General features: G+C 41.3%; 1 protein-coding gene across 2 annotated transcripts in view; it reads right to left on the bottom strand.

Annotated features, from left to right (window-relative positions):
* Nucleotides 1-2,500: 2,500 nt before the first annotated feature.
* MOSPD2 (motile sperm domain containing 2) overlaps nt 2,501-10,838 on the bottom strand; it is a 62,688-nt gene continuing 54,350 nt past the window's right edge. Inside the window, exons 14-15 of one of the 2 annotated variants that reach the window (XM_059385131.1) lie at nt 5,533-5,635; nt 2,501-3,427 (exon numbers count right to left, since the gene is read on the bottom strand). In XM_059385131.1, coding sequence (XP_059241114.1) covers nt 3,386-3,427; nt 5,533-5,635 — 145 coding nt within the window. In that variant the 3' untranslated portion in view covers nt 2,501-3,385. Of the gene's footprint in view, nt 3,428-3,474; nt 5,013-5,532; nt 5,636-10,838 lie in introns of those variants that run through there. The other variant, XM_059385130.1, reaches the window with a different exon arrangement.

A 10,838-nucleotide genomic window follows, 5' to 3' on the forward strand; every position in this document is an offset into this window, starting at 1 on the left:
TGATCCAGTTGAGCCTCCAGGGAGGATGCAGTTGGGTGACAGCATCGTTGTAGTGTTGTAAGACCTTGAGCCAAGAACAACACAGCCCTGCTGTGCCAGGCTTGACACACGCAAACCATGAGATAATTTGTGTTGGTTTTCAGATGGTAGATTTGTGGTCATTTGTTACATGGAAACAGAAAACTTAAATGCTCTGATTTAATTGAACACAAGACTCCTTGAGGTCACTAGACTGGCTGAGACAACTGTGAGCCACACGGGTAGGAGAGGCCCTTCTCTGGAATGCTAGATAAACCTCTGACAAGGCTGACGGTACAAGCCAGAACCCTCCATCCAGGTAAATAGTACATTGACCTGTAGGTTTCGAACCTTTTTCAAGGTATGGTCCGTAGCTTAGAACCAAGAAACTTACTTTTCCAGCCAAGGGTCTTGAGCGGCAATTGTGTCTTGTCATCTCTGCTTCTCTTTAAGTAGTTTATGTTCTCCTTTCCCGTCCTGCTGTTTGGTAAAGTTCTCAGATCTATTCCCTGAACATTTTAAGCTATTACTCGGACAGGCTCTGGGTGGTTGTACAACAGATAGGCATTAGACCTGGGGGACTAGTTCAGGCTCTTGGCTTTGAAGGCAACTAGCCATATGACCTTGGGCCAGAGAACTATTTCTCTGGCCCTGGGTTTCCTTCTGTGTAAAACAGAAGACCTTATTTTGTATTCCCAGACTGCTGAGGACAAGGAGTGTGGACCAGCTGCTAGAGTTTCAAGAACCACTCAAATTCTCCCTTTAGAAAGACTTGGAAATGTGCACCTATTTTGCCCCTCTGGATCAAGGAGATGTTCCTCAATATTCTTGCCTGTTGTCTCAAATACTTTGACATGTGTAGATCATCATATATTTTTTTTTTTTTTTGCATGGCAGGGGACACCAGTGGGTACGGACAGGAAGAGAATCTTTAGACAATACAGGGAGGTAATTTTATTCGTGGAAGGACAAAATTACAAAGATGTGGAAGAGTATGTAATATTTTTATTGAATTGTTACAAATTCAAGGGAAACTTAGGGATGGACTATTGCAAGATCAGTTCCGTGTGTGTGTGTATGTGTGTGTTGTTTTGAAGGGGTGTGGGTGATGTGGTGGAAGGAAACATCTGAAGTATTTTTTGGAAGGGATACTCCTTCAGAGGATTCAAAGCCGCCAGTCATCATTACCCTTCTAAAGCGTGCCCCTTGACCTGGGCACTAGAATTAAGAGTGGGGTAGCAAGAAGGCAAGGGTAGGAGTACAGAGGCGGGAAACGTTGGGAGAACTGATGATTGGCTTTGAATGAGGTGGGATATTCAGTAAGATCAACCCAAGTGTGGAAGGTTCTAGGAAGATGGGATGGAAGGTGGTAGGGGCAAGAGCAGCAAAAGCAAGGCCAGCCTTTCCAGGGCTGCTTTAAGTGCATTCTTTTCCCTCCTTGTCACACTCGTCCTGCAGAGCGGCACTAGGCTTATCAGCCTCAGAGACAAGGAAACTGAGGCCCAAGGAAGCCAATCCCCATTGCTGTGAGGCAGCAGGTGGCACAGAGGGCAGCTGCACCCAGCTAGCCTGACTGCGGAGCCCTCGCTCCTAACCACCTTGGCCTCCAGTGCAACAGATGGGACACCTTCCATTCTGTCTTCCCCGGGTGGGGAGAGAAAGGGAGCCCAGTGCTTCTGGGGGCTGATTTTGTTCAGACATCAAGGACTTTGACTTGTTGGTGAAAACTTAGGGAACAAAGCAGACGATGGTTGTAAAGGAACCAGCCCTTCCTTAGCTGGAACTTTCCTCGTGGGAGCTTTTGTTTCCTAGAAAATTGTATCTTTTAGGAAAGCAGGGCATGTCCTCACAGTCCTAGGTAGATGTGCTCCTTCTTGTAGGTCACCATTTTGTCTTTGTTGTAGTTCTGTTCTGAATTTCTCTCATCATTTTGTGTTTTCACTTCCTTTTCAGTTTAGAAGATGGGTCTGTCCTATTCATTCTATTTTTTTATGGAGTGGTAGTGGCCACGTGGGGGTTATCTTCCAGGGGGGAGGGGACCCCACCAATAATCCTCAGGGCCCCCCTAACCACATCCACGAGACCCAGGAGCCAGGTAGGGCTGTCTCTCCACAGCCTGCTTCCTGCTGGTTCCTGTCAGGCAGGAAGGTGTACTAGGACTGAGAGGACGTTGGGTGGTTCTGGCTCATGTGGGGCAGCCTAGAGAAGGTTCCATGACAGAGCTTGTGGTCCTGACATTGAGTCCAGTGTTACAGAGAGCTCTACTGAAGAGTAGCCTGACCCTGACCCGGGTTGAGGAGAAATGGGACACCCGAAGGACAGGTTCACCCGATAACACAACTGTAATTCTGGAAGCTCACGGCACTGTCCTTATAAAAATGCAAAGCAGGTCCAAAAGAAATTAATGTGATATTTGAAAGGTCAGAGTGTGCCTGAACATTGATTTTAAGATGCTTTATCAATTAGAGACCAGAGGTTTTTCCTGATGATATTTATTTCATAAATGTAATTATTTTTCTAAAACATATTAAAATAGAAAACATGTTCTTTTGATCAATTATACAAAGAAAATACCAATATAGTAATAAAAATACTGAAAATATATGAAAAGCACCAGAATATTAGAGAAATTACACTGGCAACAATTCTAGGAATATATTTTTTTTTGCAATTGTACAATAAAGTGCTATTAAATCCAGTCAAAATTAGTGGCAAGATATAAAAACAGTTATGGTATTATTATGAAATTTGAGGCTAGGTTTAACCGCAACTGCATTTTTAGGCTACTTTCAGATCAAGCTAATGATAGTTTATTAATGTTTTTGTGGAAAGTCTATTAATTTCCATTCTCAAGTGAAAACAATCTAAATCTCGGTGTTGATCCTTGGTAATTTGCTCATGAATAGCCAATGACAAGATAAAAAAATAAAATTATCATCAGAGTCCTTAGTAATAATCGTACAAAGTGTGATGAAATAAGAGACAGAAGAAAATCGAATGTAAATATGTGATTAGTTAAGACAAGACCAAAAGTTTAGAAGCCTTTGATTTTATGGTTAATTTTTAGTCATCTTGCATAATCACACTGAATTGACACACAAACATTAACAAGATAGGTTATTCAATTGAACCTGTCAGACATCGGGGAAGAACAACTTAGTGAGTTAATGTCATTTTCACTGGAAACATTAAAGGGACACTGTTAGGACAGCACGCTTCCAATTCTGACCAGTGAGTTCCTCATGTCTTTGCTGAGGAACAGAAAACATACACAGATACTTTGGGGTTAGAAGCTAGGCAGGCCGGGGAAGTGACACAGAAGGGGACACCACTGTGCACACACACAGAAAGATACTATGGCCAGTACTTAGGGTGTACTGAAGTCACTTTCACGTCTGGAGTTGGCAAACTGCAACAGAAAAACCCAAATTAAGACAAAGCATCAGACCAGTGTCCTTTTAAGGTTTTATTTCTAGGCCATTTTTGAGGGGACTCTTTGGAATCCTCCGCTTCTCCAGATGAAAGCTGCCCACACCACACTTTAGAAGAGAACATTCTCCAAGCATGGCTCCATCAAAACTCAACATTTATTTAACAGGCAGACTCATTTTTTCTTTCATAGCAAGTAGATTTTACAAGTGAACCAACACGGACTGAAACTGGCTGCATGAATGAGAAAACCAACTAATTTCCTCCACCTCTGCAGTCCTGCGAGCTGTATCCTCTCAGGGATTACCCCTGGGATTACCGTGACAAGGGGAGAGGATCCAGCAAGCCCATCAGCCCCACTCTGGAGGTGATCCAAGTGGACCATGATTCTACTTTTCACTCAGAAATGGACACTTGACAGTTGAGTTTCAATTTCTTCCCCCTCAACGCTTCTAGGTCCTCTAGTCTTTGTCAAGTTTCCTTCTTGTGGCTGATTCTACCAAGGAACTGAAATGTAAATGAACTTGGTTTGCCTCTCAAAAACTAACTTTTCAAAGAAATTTTAACTTGCTTAGAAAAGAGGGTGTAGGTGGTTCAGGGTTGGGAGTAGGCCTTTCTAACAACTGAAGCAAACGGGTCAGTGTCCAGCCACCGTAAGCAAGGTGACACCGAGTAAAAAAGACTGGGAAGTGCGACCGAAAGGACTTTACTTCTCCATGCCGCCGACAGAATGCAAGGAAAACCCAACCCGACTTAGTTTCCCAAATTCTACCTAAATGTGAGTGTTCATTAAAAAGTCCGAGATTAATAAAAGGCAGACTTTAAGTTAAGGAAGACAGATAAGAAACAAAGGCTACAGGTGGTTTGGCATTAAATAGTTTTACATACCCGAAGAATATTGACTAGCATCTGGAAGTAATTCTCAAAATTACAAAGTCATGTTTACAGAAATTACTCTGTATAAGTATGGTTTTTTTCAATATACATGTTCTATATACATAGTATAGAAAAGCTAGTAAGTCGGCTCAGCTATAATGATTTTGTCATTTAAAAAAAAGCAGATGACATTTATTGGCTGCGACAAAGCTTGCTACGTACACTTTTGAGTTCAGCTAATGTATATATATAACAAAACTTTAGAAGTCTTCAAATCAAAGGGAAAAAATAAATTATATCTAATGTATTAATTTACACACGGCTGTGCCTTGACTGGGCTGCCTCTAGCTGTAGTCTCTCCTAACAAATGTCTCCAGTGTTTCCTTATTCGAACAGACTTTATTTTGAAGATACGTATTTGTCCCCCTCTAAGTGTTGCACATTTCCTTTCAGGAAGCACAGATGTACGACACTTTCAGTAGCATGAAGTTCTGGGTCTTTTTCCAGCTAATGATCGAGAGAGCCATGTTTCCTACTTGAGTGCCACTTCTTTAACTGTACAACAAATAGAAGAAAGAGATGACGAAAGCAAGCAAGAGCATTGTTAAGGAAAGCAGCAGCTGCTGGAACCAGATACAATGCTGAACTTGGTCTTCAAGCTTCCTATTGCTTTCTAGTAAACGATTGAGCTACGGAGGGAAAAAAGGATGAGAGATTGGTATCAGTAAAACAGCACATGAATCATGGGCATGACAAACAGGAATATTAGAAATCCAAACATTTACAGGATGGGGTCCATCTGTTCTAAGCAGCTGGGAGCTGGAAACGCAACGAGGGGTTACATTTGTTTGGTGAACAGCTGTGTGCCTGCTTACTCTTGTTTGGGAAAGGTCGGCTTTTCCAGTGGAGAAGGAGCAAAGCAAGTCCTTTTCTGGAAGCTCTGAAACCAGCTACGCAGAAAAAGAGCCCCTCCATCTTTTTCAAGTTGAAATGGTACCCCTCTCGTGAGCTCCGATTCTTTGGCGCCCCCCAAGGCACCATACACCTTGTCCAAATTAAAATGGCCAGAGCTTTTCAAAAGTTAATGCATCTCCAAAAGGAACTCACCACTATGCCAGAGATCTTCCTTATATCGGTGGGGAAAAAGTGGATTTCTAACACCGGTTAGCATTACCAACTCTGTTTTAGTTAGGGAGAAAGAACACTTACTTGTAGATAAAGATCTTCACTGGTTTTATCGGACATGGCAAGGGCACCGTCTTTCAATGTCAGAGTGGTTGGTTTACTGCTCTCGACAATATGGCATCTTAACCTATGAAAATCCAAAGGACACAGAACTTATTAAAACTTTTAATGAAATTTTTTTTTATTAAAGTAAACTATAATGTGAGAGAAGTCAAACACAGAAGTTGATGGAACCGAGATGAAAGTACTCCTGCTTCTGCCCCAGACACACGTCTAGTGGACCTACCTCAGAAGGGGAGCCTGGCTAGCCGCCCCCAAATACGCTTCCCTGACTTAAGGATTATCTGGGGCTGCTTATTGTTTAAGAAACAGCAGGCCGGAGAACGTTTTGAAAACCTTTTGTCAGGGTCCTTGACCTCAATAAGGGAAGTAAATGTCCCCCTGTAAGGTGTCTTCCTCTCCCTGCCAGGACGAGGGGATGACCGAGATCTCTAAGAACTCTTAATGGAGAAGGGACCAATTAACATCCCAACCACCTTAGCCTTGCTGACCGTGATCTTCCTGACAGCCCCCCATAACGCACTCCCTTACCCCCAACCTCTTGTCTTGAGCTCGAGATGGTATTTAAGGTGGTGTCTTGGGCCACTTTGGGGATTTTTCCTGTATTCCTAGGTCTCTCCCATATATACAGGAGGTACACCTGGTATTAAACTTCTGCTTTTCTATTAATCTTTTATTACAGGGGGTGGGGCCTCAGCCAAGAACCGAGCACGGGAGACGAAACACTCTTTTTCCTCTCCTCTACTTTGGCAGCCTATGCTGGGACCTGCTGGGACACCGTACTCGCCTGGGAGCCTACAGATTGGAGCCTGGAAAACTGGCAGAGGCCGGCGAAGGTAAGAATTCTTACCTAAGCCCGCTTTCCTGGATCTACTCTCTGGTGCCAGGTGGAGAGAGAAGGGTCAAAATTTGACCTTGTCCCTTCCTTTCCAAATTTAGATGAGCAGAAGAAAATAGGTCAAATGAGGTCTTCCTTTCGTCTTGCTCTGGGTCTTGAGAGCTTGGCTTTGGGAACAGCGAGAATATTCTTTTTGGTCTCTGTCAGCTGGAGGGTGCATATGTACACAGGTGTGTGGCAGCGAGCAGAACAGGCCGGGGATCTGAGGCACTAAGGGACAGGCAGCATCCTCTCCGTCCGGCTGTGCCAGCTCTCAGGGCAGTTTGTCCTCAGGGGCCCCAGTCCGTGAGGGGCCTTTGTCCTCTCAGCTTTTGTGGTCACTAGGTCTGGAAAAGTCCAATCCAGTAAGTCCTTCCCTGATGATGCAGATAAGAGGGTCTCAGGCCTCTCACATTCTTGTGGAAAACTGGAGATTAGCATCTTCGCTGGACCATTCTTACTACTTGGGGCAAGGGAAGTCTTTGCTTTCTTATGCTAACTCCGGGGGTCCTGTGACGTTGGCATCTTTGGCAGCTTTGGCACCATCTCTGGGGATGCCTCTTGTGTCTGTGGTTAAACCACAGAATGGCCTATTGGCTTGAGTCACGAGAGAGATTAATAGAAGAGCCTACTTGTCAATGCCACATGATGGATCTTTTGAGTTGGAAGAGCTTCTCAAAACACTCTGAGAGAGCCCTCACCCTCAACAACGGTCTTAGTGCTATCTCTGGAAATACCAAGTTGAAAGGAGAATATGAAGGAGTCTGGCCCCTAGCCTGAGGGCCTCCCTTAGAGGACATTATGAAGTTCTTTTCACCTCCATGTTCAGAAGATCGGTACCAAACATAGAGAAGAGGTACACGGATGAGTAGCCACTCACTCACCACTCACAGGGACCGCGACTGGCCGCGAAGGGTTGCTCTTCCCACCCATGATTATACTGTAGTTGTCAGACAAGCCAATTAGCTCCCCTGTGGAAGACTGTCCTCACTGACAACATGAGCAGAATTTCTCCTAGGCCCTCCTACAAATGTTCAGGAAATAGACTGGCTGAAGGCCCATGTTTGGGAGCTGTTAGAAGCAATAGTACAGGTTCCCTCCCCTCTTAAAGGCCTTTGTGGAATACTTTTAAAAAGTTTATATCAAGTATTCCACAAAGGCCTTTAAGGGGGGGAAAAAAAACTTTTTAAATGCAACACTGAAGCCATTCAAAGTCCATCTAACCTTACCAAAGCTGAAACCTCCCCCAGTCCTCTCAAAATACCTGTAGGTACTGTAAAAGCTCAGGATGTTGGAAACAGAACTGTCCTGTGCTTAAGAAAAAAGAAGGAACACAAACAAATTACTTTAGACATCTGATGATAGGCAAATAGATATCCCCGGAATTCCTAGGAAAAAAAAAAATCCTGGACACTTACTCTGTGCCTTTGAGGGACAGATTTTCTACCCTATCTTCTCTAGGACCTGACTGCTACCTCTCTTAAATACAGATGTTAGGGAAGGGATTTTCACTGGAAGGAGAAAAGGGAGTTAATTTGGTATTTTGGCAAATGAAAAAACAAGCTTTTAGTCACCTGAGCGAGTAAACGGATTCCAACTGCCAGAGAAACACAATCTAAACCTAAATGTTCTTTTATATAAACTAGTGCCTGATTAATGGCTAAAATTTTAGAGCTATAGCTAAAAGGTCTCTGTCTGCATGTTTGTGTGTGTCTACATATGTATGTTATAGCCGTGTAATATTTTTCCAACGCGGGATGGTATTGCAAAAACGAATTTGTAAAAGTGCTCTTTGACTGGCTTAAAGGAAAATAAGCATTTATCAAACTAAGTATTCCTAAACCTCTTAGAAATATAGAAACTAACCTAAGTGTCTTTCAAGTTCATGTGATATAGATTAATCCTAGGTAAAATAAAAGCTAAGTTTCTTGGTTTAATTAAAATAGGCATGTCTTCAAAATTATCAGTATTAGATGTAATGTAGACAGGCAACTTTTTTTCTTCTGGCGTTTACCTGCTCTAAAAGGTTCATGTTATGTCGGTTACGTAATTTGCCAGCATGAAAAACAGCCTGGGATGCTGGCTGACCGATGTTTCACGAAGCTGGCATGAGTATTCAAGCATAATTGTTGGAAGCAAGTGATTTAGACATAAGCTGGTAAACGTTTTTAGGTGAAGTCTACTTAAAAACAGGTTCTCCAATCGGCTTGGTAACTCGAAACTTTAGTTTTGCTAAGTTAAACGGGAAATTCACGGACTGACTAGATTGTTTCCAAGTAAGATGAAATACTGAAACATTAATTACTGAACATTGGTTTATCTACTTTTGGCTTCTTACTACAGAGGAACTACAAATACTGAGTCAGTTAGTAAACATATCTTGTGCCACACTGAAAAACTGTACTGTGGGGAAGGATGTGCTTCTAGAAATTACATATTCATAGATTTACCAATCTACAGAATGCTGGTGTTAACAGATCACAATTGCTTACCACTTAGTTGTCACTAGAAACGATGGGTTCTAAGGGTTAAGAATTCTAATTCATGTATGTAATTACTAGAAATAATAGAAACAACTAACTCCATGTGCAGCGAAAATAGAATGTGTTTTTGGCCGAGGAAAGGTATGAAATACGGACATGTATTTTCGTTAAGTGGAATGAAAGTAATTTTCTCCTACATCAAAGCTGGTTATTTCAGAATAGGGAAGATAATAAAGGACAAACTAAATGCATATAGGCAGTTGGAAAGAAAGAAAATTTTACTTTGTGTAGTTGAGCTGGCTAAAACGGAATGAATTTGTTATAAAGGTTATACAAATAAGCTTCCGTATCAGTAGTGTACTTATGTAAAACTAAAAATTAATTTCATCTGCTAAAAGGACAACCTTTTCTTCGACTATCAGTCAGCTACTGATAAGAGATTGCAAAAGGCTTTTCTTGGTAGCTTTTAAGTAATCTGCCTAGAAAGCAAAGATGGGGTGTTTTATGAGAATAATTTCCTGTGCTCAACGTTATCTTCATCAATAGCTCAGCTCTTTGAATCTTTAGAAGACGATTTCCCCATGTTTTACTCACAACTCTGCAACTTTCTGTATTTGCCTTTGATATTTTATCGTCACTATGGTTAAATGGACAATTAAGTATTATTTCATGATGATGATCCCATTTAGTCAGTTGTCTAAAACCTTCTGATGTTTTTGACAACCCCCAGCTCAAATTCTAAATGAAGACTTTTTTGACCTTGATCTATCTCTGAAATTTTTCCAAGGGCCACTGGAACATGTACAAAGATTTGTTCTCTCTTCTTATAAAAAGAGATATAAAACTCATTAGACTTATTTGCTGTGTTAAATTACATGGGTAGCACTGTCAGATAAGTGATACTACATACCTTCTTCAGATTATATTTGTATAGATATATTATTATTGTAAGTGTTCCAGAAATTGTATAAAATTCCTAGAAATCGGATATATCCTGGAATAATGTTATGGTTTGTAACTCCATTTAGTATCTACACTGCTGTATGTCACAGAAATAAATTTCCTTGTCAGAAGCATTACAATGAACTCTCATCAGAGCTGTAACAATGGCCATTTTTAAGCCTTTTTGTCACTTAAGAGAAGCTATGGTTTGACTCCGATCCTTTTGCAAATGTGCTTCATGTTCAGAGATTCATGGAAAGGACTCTGACAAGTACTCCAGAGAACAGGTTTCTAATAACTTTCAGATCATAAAACTGAACTGGGCAAGAACTTCCAGAACTAATAAAAAAGGAGGATTCAAACAGACCAGGAATGAATAACATGCAGTTGAATGAACTGATGACTGTACTTTTTTTTTTTTTACTGATGGTTCTTTAATGTTTGGTTTTTTTCCAGATTTAAGCTATCTATGTTTTTTCTTTTCTCCTAAGCTATCTATGATTGACCGCAATTTCGTAAACTATACATTTATGAGCAGAACTGAAACTTCCTCCAAAATTCAGAAACTTAGTATTCTTTCATGGAAACAGTTGTTTTGTTTTTGCATAAGCACCTGTTCTTGTTGTATTAGGACACAACTGGAAGCATGGTTGTATTACCAAGGCTTTGACTGTAATGTCATATTTGAAAATAATACGCATAAAACCAAGTATGACCAGCCAACTTTAAGGAACTAAGGTTGACTTGGAAAGGAAAAATGGACCCGCAACCTTGCTTATAGGATTTTGGACAGCCTTACCAGGTGAGTAAGGTAGGTCTCTTACCTTGGCCGGCTTAGGGTCTTCGAGAAGACAGGAAGACAGTAAGGTAATAACCTTACCCTTGTTTACTGAGCTTTTCCTTTTTTTTTTTTTTTCTTTTTTTTTTTTTTTTTATAGAGTTTAGATGTTTTTTTGGTAAAAGTATGG

This window comes from Mustela nigripes, chromosome X, assembly GCF_022355385.1.
Source record: "Mustela nigripes isolate SB6536 chromosome X, MUSNIG.SB6536, whole genome shotgun sequence".
NCBI classification, from domain to species: domain Eukaryota; kingdom Metazoa; phylum Chordata; class Mammalia; order Carnivora; family Mustelidae; genus Mustela; species Mustela nigripes.